The 14,663-nt window shown below is 32.8% G+C and overlaps 1 protein-coding gene and 1 non-coding gene across 2 annotated transcripts; one reads left to right on the forward strand and one right to left on the reverse strand.

The window, feature by feature from the left end:
* The first annotated feature begins 2,130 nt into the window (after positions 1–2,130).
* TRNAM-CAU lies at positions 2,131–2,216 on the forward strand. The gene is given in 2 exon segments: positions 2,131–2,168; positions 2,181–2,216. It is a non-coding gene; the product is annotated as a tRNA-Met (tRNA).
* Positions 2,217–5,278: 3,062 nt separating this feature from the next.
* LOC18037216 (BES1/BZR1 homolog protein 2) lies at positions 5,279–7,612 on the reverse strand. The gene is made up of 2 exons (XM_006425671.2): positions 7,039–7,612; positions 5,279–6,300 (listed from the first exon to the last, which is right to left on the reverse strand). Exons 1-2 carry the CDS (start codon positions 7,261–7,263, stop codon positions 5,566–5,568), a joined length of 960 nt encoding a protein of 319 aa, XP_006425734.1. The 5' UTR covers positions 7,264–7,612; the 3' UTR covers positions 5,279–5,565.
* Between the last annotated feature and the right edge of the window lie 7,051 nt (positions 7,613–14,663).

The following is a 14,663-nucleotide window of genomic DNA, read 5'->3' on the forward strand; positions in this document are numbered from 1 at the left end:
AAATACAATATTTGTTATACAATAATTGTGGGGGTCAGATAATTTATTCAATAAAAATTCTTAGATTCAGAACAAGAGTTCAAGAGGTCTTGAGTTTAAATCTCATTCACATAGATAGAGAGAAGATTTGTTTGCAATTAATAAAGGGAGATTGTCTATTTCTCTCATACTGAAATCAATATATACCGTTTACCCCCTATATTTTTCATAATAGCCAATAACCTATTGGCACCCAATATTTAAAGAAAAACAAGGCTAAATGGGCCATTTGTTTGATAATTAACTTAAAAATATAAAACATATATTTATTATAAGAAATATTTAAAAATTAATAAAAGTATAAGAAAAATATCATTTTATTAATTTTTTATTCATTAATAAGATTTATTTAATTCATATAATTAATATGAATATAATTAAAAATAAACTAATATTATAAAACTATGTTGTCATGGGGTTATTGATTATTATGAAGACTGTAGAGGAAGAAGTGGTATATAATATTTCAATAGGGACAAATTGAAATTCTCCCTTAAAAAAAACAACAACTATGTTCCTGGACTAGATGGCTTTCTTGTTCTTTGTCACCTTCAATAATGTCTCTCGTCTCCATGGAGATTTCTTAATAAAATAATACAATAATTTATCATAACTCAATGACCTATGTTTGAAATGTTTGTTGGTCTCTTTTTTGTTCTTTATTCAGTTCTTTAACAACAACAACAACAACAACAACAACAACAACAACAATAACAACAACAACAACAACAATAATAATAATAATAATAATAAAATTTATGTGTATTAGAACCGACCGCCAACTATTTAGAAAATAATAATATTACTGGGGCATGTAATCATTATTTTTCTATTTTATGAGATAGTATTTAGCCGTGGGTCTTTATTAGTTTGGATCTTCTGAATCTCTCACATATTTTTTTGGAAGTAAAGTAGGCAAATGGCGTAAAAGTTGAGATTCCATGTCAAAGAGTTTAATCAAGACAGTAACTTTGTGAACATTAATATCTCATATTTATGGAATATCAAAATCTTTTGGAAGCAAGTCCATTCCTATTCTAGGGTTTGTCGTAAAGCTTAAAGGTAGATGCATAAGACATAGAAGCTGAGACACTTTGCGTATTTCTATGTATCGCAAGAGGAGAAAAAGCACCAACTTGAAGATTTGTTATTTATCGTGTCTTCTTCAACTCGTCTTTCAACATACATTTGTTTATGATCACTACAATGTTTTTAAGATTAATGGATAGTTTGTTGTATATCTATGATCTTAAAGAAGCAACAAACACAATTAAAAATGAGTAATGCTCTTTAAGTAAGGTTGATTAAGTTGATGAAACTAAAATGGTAACAATGATAGAAGCGAGTTTGAAATTGTGTAAGATCCAATAGATTTTGACCTTCCATCACATAGTGAATTGCTTAATCTTTGAATATGGTCCTATAGATATAAGATTTTATCTAAATCATGGAAAAAAATCTCTGTATACTTTATTTTATATAAAAGTTAATATTCAAATAACGTACTTAGATAGATCTAAATTTTTAACACTAAAATTGATAATTGCAAATATTTAAAAATATTTGTTATGAATTTCATTACTCTCATTGAGAGCTTTTAAATGATATACTATATGTCTGAATGCAATATAATTTACTTTATTTAATCCTTACTGAAAAATGTTCCACATCATAATCTTAAATTTCAGGACAAGAACAAATTGCCTTTTCGTAAAGAGAATTTCATAAAAATTCCTAACAAAATTAATGATACTATCTAAAAATTTTATTTTTAGAAATTTCGAGTACAAAAGTGGTATATTTCAAAATTTTCTAATATTTTTAAAATTTTAAGAGGAAAATTAGTAATTTCTTATTTAATGAGTACATATTCATTCCTATCGAGTTCATTAGTTTCGGCCTCTGGCGAAGGATAATACGACATATTTATTGTTGTCTGGCATCATAATGTAAGATACTTCACTCCCAAAAGATATCAGATAATTTTCTTCTTCTCATCATTATTTTTATTCAATATTTATCATAAAATTTCAGGTACCAAAAATTCCGTACATGGTACTAATCCAAAAAGGTCACCTCTACCGCCATAAAGGGGTGGTGGCGCAGTTGGCTAGCGCGTAGGTCTCATAGCATCTTGAGTTATCCTGAGGTCGAGAGTTCGAGCCTCTCTCACCCCAATCATTTTTTTTAATGCTGTTGTAGAATGAGATGCGATGTTTCTACAATATTTAAATCCGTCCTTTTTTTCTCTCTTGAGCCTCCATTTATAAATTAGTTTCCAAAACCAAAAACAAAATTCTTGCAGTCAAATATCTTATTTATTTATTTATTTATTTTTGTTTACAAAAAAGTTTGGCTTAGTTTAAAGAGATCAATTTAAAAATAGTTTTCTAAATTAAATGAGTATTCGTTTGCAGTATTAGTTGAGTAAACACACACCAAAATCACTTAGAAGAGAGCGATCGATTCTCAAGAGTTCGTCGTTGCTTTGAATACCAAACTCTGTCACGTTGAAATCACAATCATTCTTCTATTTGTCAGTTGGGAACGATTATCCTTGACTTGAAAAAATAACCAGAATTTTGAACATAAATTTAAGAACACTTTCCGCTTGCGTAACCTATAAATATCGCTTGAAATAATTCAATGTCTTGCAAAGTCAAATAACAGTTGGCAAGAAAAAATTAATTAATCAATTTTGGATATAAAATTTTATCGGTTAATTTTTACGGTAAAGAGAATTGCAATTAAATAAAATTTCCTAGTTTCGATCTTTTTTTTTTTTTTTTTTTTTCAAAGTGTTCTTAGTTCTGAGAAGTTCATTTGGCCCATCTTTCATTTCTCTGTCCATTACGGTAATTTTACTTTGCTAAAAAATATGGAATAAAAGATAAAATTAATGAAAAGGGGCTGGAGAGACAAAAAGAGGGTCACTACACTACTCTATTTCAATAAATATTGGGTCTTAGCCTACACAAAAATTCCACCCAAGAGTCTGAAATTATACCGAGCCCCATCTGAAATGAACTCCAAAGCCCAAAAAACTTACGGAATGCTCCTAAAATTATCCGGAAAATTATTGATTCATCTCTCAAATATTAGTTAGAAACACTCACATGCAAATGAAAGTATGTTGTGACGCTTACGCCCTCCAAATTCAAAAACGATACAATTAACCTCTATACGCTAATAATTTAAGTTATTTTATAATAAAAAGTCTATATTGCTCCAAACCAATTTAACTTATTTTACAAATAGTAAACATCCATCAACATGAAATATTTTTTGTGTGATATGACAAAATTGTCCTCGATAAATTAATTGCATAATTTTTTAATTTAAAATTTTGGCATAAATTCAAGTTGTCTGTATATTGATTTTATTTTATTTTTGTTTTATTCTATAACAAGATGATTTCATTTTATTTTATTTTCATCGTATCGTGGATTATATACTAATTTTGTTTCTTACCGATAACACATTCTCTCATAGATAACACATCAAATAATCTTCACCAAACTTTTAGGTACCGCAATTTATTTTCATTTTTTGATTATTAAGTAAAAAAAACATAAATTGGGTAATTAACTCCACTTATTAAAGATAATGTTGTCATAACACATATTATAATTCATTTTGATGTATGCTTATGATTTATAAGATAATTTAAATTGAGTAGGGGTAATATGAACTTTTTATTATAAAATAACTTAAATTGTTTGTGTTTGGGGTTAAATGTGTTATTTTTAAATTTCAGTGATTCAACCTATTTAAATTTGGAATAATGATTCAGTGCTGAGCTGAGTTTTTGCTAAGTACTGAATTAATGGTTGTTAGATAAGATAAATTAAAAAAAAAAGATTTAAAACAATTCTAATCATTGATTCAGTGCTCAATAAAAACTCCGCTCAACACTGAATCATAATTCTTAAATTTGGGTATAATTATTTCTAATTCATATTTGAGAGAGAAATCTTTAATTTCCCGTTATTTCCGAACGTTGTTACTTATTTATAAAAGGGGTAGTGAAATTTCCACCCAAATTTAAGAAATAATTACAATAAGTTCATAAAATCTTTTTAGCGCTGGGTACTTGGCACAGTCAATATGAGCCTTGACTAGGATTCTAGGAATGACGTGCTGTCTGTAGATCAGCTCAGGTCACAAGCATGAATGACATTGAAGCCGACATTGTGGAACGCATAAGCAAAAGAATTGCTTTCATATGATTGCTTGAGCAATGAGCATTTGCCAATTTGGCCGCACCCATTTTAGGCTGAGACTAAATCAAGGTCCCACGGGGATGAGCATCCAAGAAACTGACTGAGAAGGGAGTAGCCCTTGAGAATTGAGAGAGATAAGGGTTTTCCTAGCCAAGCTAATAGACGACGGTAGCAAGCACTATGGAATCTGGATGGATAGTTATAATAGATAAATCTCGTAGAAAGCTAAATAATGAATTTAGACACGAAAGCTTTAACAACCAACAGGAACTGCGAGCGAATTTCTTGTTTATCTAGTTGGACTGATAGCGGTTATCTGCTCAAAAGTGACGATTAATAATAACTCTGTAAATGGAAGTTATTGAATTGGTTGGGTTATATCTTAACAAAACAACGCGTGACTTGGGTCACATGGAACCATTAACTACATCTTGCATCGCATGTGAAGGGACCCTCTTGGCGTATATGATGCTTTTTGACTCGCACAAGCCTACGAACTGAAAGAAAACTTATTAGTGGGTATATGACAAAAAGAGTACAAGAAACAAAAACCTTGAGACAATAGGAACCTGCTCAATTTCTGGTCTGATACATAAATCACTTTCTAATTTACGCATTATTCTAGCTAATTTCTCACCGGTCACCGCATTGCCTTGTTCTCTGTGTTTATGAGCATTGCAGTATGCTAATGAACTTCATTACTTTAGTGTCAAGAAATCAATCTAAACTACCGTCTGTGACGGATGACAACATTCGAGGGACAAATACAACTATAAAGAAACATACATCTAGATTCGTCTGGCTAATGGCTCTAATAAGTTGTATATTAAAAATGAAATAGACAGCATTTGCTTGCCAACGTGATAGAACTGCCATCAAATTCCTTCACAGTTTGCCAAGGATATATATGACAAATCAGATAAAGAACACAATTTCACTACTTGAAGCATGATAAATGATGATAGAATTAAATTCTACTTACTACAGGAGAATAATTTGTTGAAAAAACAATGCGGTAAACATAAACAGAGGAGGGCAAAATATAATCCTCCCCAATGCTTCAGTAGATTTCACAAATGAAGCTCCGGCTAGAAGCCTGCCTGGATATTTTTCTCTACAGAATTTGATAGGCTTAAATTCCTGATATGGCCCTTAAGACTGAAAACTATACAAAAGGAAAATACAGGATGCAAAAAATTTGAAATCAATGTCTCTGAAGTAACAGACGTCAGATCAGACCCCAGATTTGAGAATCAACATACATTCCAAGCTCTTTCCTCTCAAGCCATGCTTCAGTGGATGTTTATCCACGTGCCTTGCCACTTCCAAGTGTAAGCTCAAGATCATCAACACCTACCTCGTGAATTCTCTCACCCTCCCAAGGCTTCACTCTCTCACTCTCAAATTCAAACTCCGAAACTTGCCCCCTCTCTGCTGCCATTCCCCAAGCTAGGCCTTTATGCCCATCAACTGCCTTTTGAATACAATTCTTCTGAACCACAGGTTTGACAAGGTTAAAAGTAGGCGAAGGAGGGGCTGCTAAGGTTGCTACTGTCTGGAAACTGACCCAACGACCAGAATCCACAGTGGATGCATCAGACTCGTCACATTCTGGTATTGTGGCAGGTGTAAAATGTTGGCGACGAGTAGGGCTTGAAGGAGCAGATACCGCAAACAGGGGATGGCGAAATGAGCTCAAGGTGCCATTTGAAATGGATTCCCAATCAGTCTTTCGTTTTGGACCTCTAGAAGTTGGAGATGAAAGAGGTGGGGTTACTGGAGCACTATTGGATATTCTAAGACGAGGTAAATTTGTAGGAACTGAAGCAATGTTTTGAAGGAACGGGAGAATGTAATTTGAGGGATTTCCCTCGAAACGAGTGGGACTAGGAAATGAGGATGAAGTTGGGCTGGCCTGATAAGAGGGCACAGGACTGGGGAAAGCTGAGGATTGAGGGCTTGGTTGAACAGAGGAACATGTACTGATGTTTGCTGAACCGCCTGTAATTTCAGATGGGGTTCGCGGTGGCCTGCTTCCCTGAATTAGAAGAGATTGTAGCAGAAATTTCAGCAAAAGATAAGACAATCCATAAAAATTTTACTTGACAGAATAAAGAAGCAGCAAGAATACATTGTTTATACATGAATTTTCTATCTTTTTTCCCTCCTAATTTACGTTGAACTGGCCCGGGGACTGTGAATCTATGGAGACAAAATTGCAAATTGCTTATTAGTACCAGTGAAAACTGAAGGAAAAAAAGGGTTTTGATAGATCAACAAGAAGCAATTTGAAGAGGAAAATAGCTTTCAGGGCCCATCTTCTTCACGAATACTAGTCAAAATAAATTTACCCATTTAGCAGTTAAAGAAAAAAAATCTTTAATCATCTCATAAAACCATATCTCCTCCATCTTGCCTTTTCTTTCTGATAGAATCAATCAATACCTCACAAAAGTTTTCAAGTTTTATTATCTCAACATAACTATGAGACAAACAAAACTCAGAGCCAACATAAACTTCCTCAACTTCTGACGAAACAAGATTCCAAATTCGAAAGTGAAAGTATCATAACCTCGGAATCCAAAGCTAACTAAAAGTAACGCTTGCATGTAGATCTATCAAAACAAATTGAAAAAAAAAAAGAAGAAGAAGAAGAAGACTAAAGAAGCTTGATTGAGATTCTCAAAAGTCCAATCATATAATATAAATGACACAGATCTTGCAATATAGTAATTAATAAAACAGGAGATCATGAACTGAAGAAGCAATAATAAACCTTGCGATAAGTGGTACCATCTTCTTCAACGATCCAGCCAGCCTCAGCACAGAGGGCTTTCAAAACCTCGTTATTGTCACAATGTTTTGGTAGCTTAAAGTTGCCCTCAGCTCTAAGCCCAGAAAATATCTTAGCGGCTATGGCTCTTCTCCTTCTCTCCCTCCTCTTGTTGTTCTCTCTCTCCTTCCACGTCGGCAGCCTCCCTGATGAGCCTCCCGCTGTCATTGCTCCAGATGCGTCTCTCTTTTGAAAAAAAAATTAATTCGATCTAGCTGTGAACTTGGTTTGCACTTGAGGGAATCGAGAGATAGAAAATGAAAAGACTTTTAACTCTCTATCTCCAGTCTCTACTCACGAACCCAAAGCTTCCAGCTTTCAGCTTTCAGCTTCGTTTATTTTAAGTTTTGCAGAGCAGTCAGTCGGTCATGTTATGTTTGTTCAAGTCTGTTGTTGCTTGTTCCATTAGGTTCTTCTCTTTCTCCCTCCTCTGCCCTTTTCACACGTTGGTGCATATAGAGAGATTTGATGTGGATTGTGCAAAAGGGTACTCTGGAAATTTTAAGTCATTTTTAGGATATTATAAGTATTTCAGGGTTTCCTATTTTTGTTCTTCAATCTTTATCCTATCCTAAGCCATTTAAGTGGTAATCATATCTCCTCCTATCATGATTTGAAAGAATAAACTTTTACCAAATGGTTGTGGCTCAGTTGGCGGTTGAGTTTGTGGAAATAATTTTTGGGTTCGATTCCCACTAAACACACCATTTGAAAATGGTAAAGAGCTTTAACTGTGATTATTCTCTTAATTCGGATTAATCGAGACCTAATGCGGTCGCAGCCCACCGGATGGTTTATAACCTAAAAAAAAAAAACTAAACTTTTAATTAACTTTTATTTTCTAAATTTAATGACTGCTAGATTTTTACCCACAATCGCTTTTTGTTTTTTAAGGAATCCATCCCGTTAGATCATCAATAGATAATTAGATATATAGACTCATCATGAATTTTGTATTTGACATGTTGATTGTTGGTCCATTACTTATTGACCTTATGTTAATTATTCGTCTAACACCATATATTATTTAGAGATATTTATTTGTACTAAGAAAAATGGTAAGTGAATTACTTTTATAAATTGACGATAATTTTAGGTTATATTATAATATTCCACAAAAGTCTTGTATATAAACAATTTTTAAAAAAAAAACAAAGGAAAGAAAGAAAGAGAGAGAGAGAGTTTGGCTTAGGTATTCAGATGGAATCCCTTTAAAATGTTATGATAAGTGTACGGACATTGCTCATCGAGATTGTCTGCGAGTATTTGGGTCCATTTTTTCAGGCCAGGCCACGTACCATTTATTCCTTAATTGAGTTAAGCAAAGCCTAAGCAGCAAATAGCAATAAAAGACTCTGCCAAACTGGATTTTTGTTACTGGCCGTGGCAAACAAAGGGCCAGAGATGGCGAATCTATTATCTCACTCGTACATCAACATGAAACATGCATGTCAGTGATCCGCGAAAATGAGTAAAGCCTTGGTAATGTGGAATCTACGTTACTGACCCTCCGATGGTCTGACGCGACTTACATTGTAGTTCAAACAGAAGAAGATCAAAGTGATTCCCGGACACTGATCGCATAGCGCTTCCATTTACGAAGCAATCGACAGCTTTCACATTGGGAAATAAAAGAGAGAAAAAGCAAATGGGAAGTTTGTACCTTCAAAATTTTCATTTTCCTTTTAATTTCACCGATCTTATGAATAAACCGAAAGAAAAAAAAAAATCCTAAAACACGGACATGTTTTCATATTTTTTATTTGTTATAATTTTTTATCTTTTATGTAATTATTTAAAAGGATATAAATATTAAATAACTAAAAAATAAAAATAAACGACTTACATTCGTTATGTCTATTATTGTTATTTTCGAAATCCAAATTTAGAGACAAATTTGGTTGGATTTGATGATAATGGAGCACAGTAGGGACGCAATTCTGATGGGACGGGGCCAGCGATATGGGCGCCTCTGATCTCCACTATTGACAAGTTGTTCGGTGTCAATCGGCATTACCCAGCCTACCACATTAATTAAGCACTTGCATTAATGAAGACTCGCATGGTCTTGTTTCATAATTTCGTACTTATCATAATACAGTAAAAAACTTACACTTATCATAATAATAAGGACCATTTCAATGACAATTTCGACAACTGGTTTACGGTCAGTCCATATAATATATATTAGAAATCAACTATTTCATACGAATTCAAAACAGAAAAGATAGAAATCATATTTTTAAATTGTTATTAGTATAAAAAGTATTATGATTTCGTCAAAATTGCAGAAATTATGATATTTGATATCCTGAAAAAGACTTTCATTGGAAAAAAAAAAATTTATTAGATTTGCCTAATGCAAATTTGATACTAACATATTTATTTCAAAGTGTAATATCATTTGAGGAGTGCTACAGTAATAACATTTGAGGGGACAACTGACTCTCTGGCTCCCCCTCTGTTGGACATGTGTATTTGTATGAATTCTGTCAGCAAAAATTAATGTAATAATACGTGTCTTTTATTTTTTAAAATAAATAAATAAAATAAAATAACAGCGGTTAATGTGAAAAAACTTTGTACGTTTGTGTTAGTTACAAGCAATCACAGTGGTAAACGAAAAAAAAACGAATTAAAACACATGAGGAGAGTTAAATGAAAATGTCTGAATAATACATCACATGTAAGTAAGACCTTTTGTACTCAAAACTGATCAGCACCCATTCTGCCCGCCCGCCGTGTGATCACATCTTGAAGGGAGTGTTGCTTCGTAGCATGTAGGGACGCACGGCACATTCAGAAAGAGCAATTTGAATAGTGCATATATAAAAAAACAACAGGCTCCGAAAAGCCCGACCCGGCGGACCACCTCCAACATTTAAAATGTAATATTATATTTATATTTATGAAACACTCACTACACGGTGCGTTTTGCAAATAGTTTTTCTACACAGCTCGATTATTGTTAGTTAAATAATTAAAGGATAATAAAAGATTAATTATGAATTTATGTGTGTGTGTGTGTGTGTACCGCTGTCCGAAATTCGAACGGCACTACACGTGCAAATAGGGGGCAAACAAATAAAGTAACCTCAGCACCGGCTCGTGGGGACAACGATCCAGCTTTGACGTGTCAAGCGAAGCAACCAACACGTGATGTGGACCCGTCATTATTTTTTTCCAGAGGAATCGCACGGCTTCCATTGTTTTGCCTTTGCGTACCAGACGGAGCTACACGCTGGTCTGATTTTACCTCAACAACTACCACGGTGACGTTATCAACTGCCATCTAAGCATTCGTCATTAATATTTTAATCACTGACATTAGGCATGGCATGGTAAATGAAGATTTAAGATGGATGGTTATGACTTGTAAATCTGATAGTAATTAAAAGCATGTCTAGTTTCAAATTTTTACATACATAAAGTAGTACTTTAAAAGAGTAATATTATGTCTCAATTGAAAAACAAAAGTAGTAGTACAAATGTCGATAACACTTGTTAAATAACGCAAAATACGTCTGAATTCAGTGGCTGAGCAGTAGATTGGCCTCGTGCTGATCCAGCTAAACTGAAGCGGACGGGACAGCTAGGCTGGCAAAGTTGTGAAGGGTACAACACTAGCCGCACGTGTGGGCGTGCGTCGTGGCCAGTATGCGGGGACCTGGTGGACCTTGTCTTCTTGTTCCGAGAACCAAGAACGAACTCTTTTGACTGGTCTTCATAGATTGAAGAAGCCACGTGGGGTTTCATTACACCGAACCATTCTTTAGTTGTTGAACGACTTTAATTTAATCACCCCGTCTTAAACGTACTCTTTTACCCCCATCTTATAGTGTTGTTGCCATCAACCAGAAAAATCGTGTTACGAACAATAGAAAACTAGCGGCGACTGTGCGGTGCATGGTCGTAAGACCCACTTTTATCAAGTCTGGCTATCTGTGGTCTCTGGACATGGACTCTGGACCTACACCCACGTGCATATGACTTTTCGTAATGCACACAGTCAACTTCCACGAGGCTGACAACAGATTACGACCCTGTGCTATCATCTTGTTGTCACCTCTAAACTCAGTCTGTAAATTCAGAATTAAATAGCCTTAGATTCTTAATCGAGATTCGTTGTTCTTCATTTATTTAATTTGATTAATAGAATAAATATCTATTTCATTTCATAGGGTATACTTGCCAGTTATGGATTAAAATCGTTCCAGCACTTCTCAGAATTTTGTCGGTCGGAGCCTCGCCATTAACTAAAGAAATATGAATGTGTCTAAATAAAGGTTAGGTTTAGAAAAAAAATAGTTACCGGAGCCTTTTTTTTTTTTTTTTCAAAATTCTTTCTTATACTTTTCGTGAATCCTCATTTGTCTGCTAGTTATCTAGTGTTACGAGTGATCTAACATTCTAAATTTATGGTGTGTTTACTTTTTAGATTAAGGAATTAGAATCATTGACAATGTTAACTTCACAAATTAAGAGCGGAAATTGAAATCAAATAAGTCTACCCAACCTCAATTTGGGTTTGAAAAATGGAAGATCGATTCCCATCGCCCTTGGGAACAACAATAATAATAATAACTCTGTAGAAAAGATTAATACATAATAACAATTATTATAATAAATAATAGTAATACTAATAATTGAAATAATTCATTCTGATTCGTAGTTAAAGTAAATACATTTATGGTAATACAATCCAATCTAATTTTGATACTTGCAATCGAAGTAAACAACTTATTTTGATTCCTATTCTTATTCTCATTCCAGCTCATTCTGATTTTATTTAACCCATTCTGTAGCCATTTCATGCCGATTACTAATTGATAAACATACCATTAAAGTATTGGTAGTAATGTACTTGAAAAATAGAGGACTTTTCATCTCCAAAGTAAAATTTTACAACGATTTTTTTAATAAACATTGACTACTAAATGTTTTTTAGGGGTGGGCGACTAGTCGGTTCAATTTAGTATTGAATTCTAAAGAACTGATAATAATAGAACAAAACAAAAAAGGTGTCGAACCACAACCAAAATTTTTAGGCAAATCCTTCAAATATTTACAATTATGTTAATTTTCTTACAAAATTTAAATTTTTATTTTTTATTTTTTTTATGTCTTATTGAATCATGCTGACTAACACTATTTTAATATAAAAATTTTTCAATAATTTTTTCTATTTCGACTTGGGTTTTAAGGAAAAAAAAATATTGAACTAGAACCTGAAATTTTACCTACCCGATTTTAAAACTTATCGTCATACCTCAGTTAATTGATAAGTTAATAATAACAACAACAATATTTAACTAATATCACTTTAGTACCTTACAAGAATTCTTTCTTATTTTAAAATAAGGTAAACACTTTAATGACAATATAACTCATTTTGATTCTGAATTTTATAGGTAAAGCAAACATTTTATTCTAATTCCTATTCCCCATTCCGATTCTAGTTCATTATGATTTTAGTCCATTTCGATTATCAATTGGTAAACGCACCATAAATATATGTGGTATAGCATAAACAACGTTCAATCATCAACATTTATCAGCTTCATACAAGAGAAGTGCTTTCAATAACAAAACAATATTCACTCAACCGAGCAAACTTAGACGTGTGGAAGCTAACAATTACAAGAGGTGAAAAAACGCACCGTTTATAGTGTTGCTAGGATAAACAAGACAAAAAAAGCATCGGCTCCAAATCGGTTACACCCTTTCATTTTCACTCTCATCATCAAATGGCTGAATAAGCCAATAGTCTTCAGTTAATTGCATCTACTTATTCTAATATTAGTCATTGGATTATGTAAATTTCACAAAATGACAAAATAGCATGGTATCTTACCACGTAGCAACACAGTGGACCCAAATAAATGGGCCTATTTTAGAAGGAGAAGAAAAAAAAAAGTGAATTCGGGTGCCAAATTAATCTCATAAAACCCCTCCGACCTCTACTTTTAAGTTTTTAAAAAATAAGATCACAGTTAAGTAAAATAGTTGCGACCGAAATAGATAATAGATGAGGTATTTGTCAGAAATACCAGAGAGCAAATGTAAATAATTGTGGTTCAAACATATCTAGAGAATGAATCAATGATGTTTTATTTTTTATCTTATATTAAAACAGATAGCATAGATTAATTAAAACAGAAAAGTTGATATTCGAAGACAAGTTGACACACAGACATGTTCGAGTGAAAGGGGTAATTCTAAATATATACGGGGTATACAAAGAAATGGGATCTAGTAAGATAGAAGCCAGGGTTAAATAGCTTTTCTTAGTCCACATTCCTGCTTATCCACTTCACTCAATTCTATAGTTGTGCCCATAATGAACCCAACAATTTGTCCATGAAATTGGAAAGATGGCCTTACTAGGTTGGCCCATTTAGATCCATGATTTTGATCATCATGAACTCTCTTACGGCTCAGATGAGATGTTCATTGATCATGAATTTTTTAATTTTGATGAATCCGAGCACACTGCGTCCGTATCACCCGAACAACGGCCGCTTTAAACTTTTGGTCTCAACTTATCTAAAGTGAGAAATCATAACCATTAGATGACTCATGCCGATATTCAGCGACCAAAATCATGTTTGGATGAATTGTTGATTTTTTATTTATCATTGGCACATAGAAATTTTATAGGTGTCGAAACCTTGCCAATGCAGGTTAATTAGACTCCTAAATGTTTGTCAATAACTCATTATGGATCACAGTTTTAGGAGAGTCGTGTAACTGACATATTTGACCTTAATGGCTGGTGACGATCGAGTGAGTAAATGTTTGTCAATAGCTCATTATGTCAATTTGAAAAACATTAAAGATAAATTTCAATTAATCATCTTCAATCAAACCATGTTTAAATTATAAAATCAAAATTTTAAATTGGTATTTGCACTGATTATTCTTTTTGAAAGAGAGAGGAATTTTGTGTTCTCAAATATTCCTTCAAAAAGTCACAAACCAAACGATTTATTAATGTTTATTGTTTTACATAAACTCTAGGAATTGAATAATAAAGACATAATTTCATCTTGTGACACAACTTTTTTTTTTTAAACTCACAAAAAATATTTTCGATATACCATGTATGCAACTACAAGAAACCGTTTTATCTGTAAATATGCTCATCAACTATCTTATTTTTAATATCAAATGAAAAAAAATTAAATTGGTTTAAATAGATGGATATTGAAATATGAAGTAGTTTTGATACTGACATGTTTATATAAGTAATTTTATCAAATGTTATTTTAGAGAAAAAAATATGTTGACTAAAGATCAACTCTAGTTGGTTAGTTAATATGTTCATTCTTTTTAATAGTAAACGAGTTAAATTTGATTTTAGAACTTTTTTGAAAAAAAATTGATTACTAAATAAAAATGAATTTAATTTTATTAAATATTTGTATATTTTATTGTAAAAATTAACAAGTTATAAGAGATATTTTACCCGATCAATTTAATTCAATTGAGGGGCATGATAAGTTTTTAATTTAATAACAGAAAAGTTAACGGATTGGGTGTGTGGTTGAACATAAAAAGTTGATGAG

The sequence above is a fragment of the Citrus clementina genome, unplaced genomic scaffold (assembly GCF_000493195.1).
Source record: "Citrus clementina cultivar Clemenules unplaced genomic scaffold, Citrus_clementina_v1.0 scaffold_7, whole genome shotgun sequence".
NCBI lineage: Eukaryota > Viridiplantae > Streptophyta > Magnoliopsida > Sapindales > Rutaceae > Citrus > Citrus x clementina.

Coding starts and splice junctions, on each gene's coding strand:
- LOC18037216 (XM_006425671.2), bottom strand. CDS start 7,263: ATGACAGCGGGAGGCTCATCAGGGAGGCTGCCGACGTGGAAGGAGAGA. Junction 6,301..7,038: donor ATGGTACCACTTATCGCAAG/GTTTATTATTGC, acceptor CTTCTAATTCAG/GGAAGCAGGCCACCGCGAAC.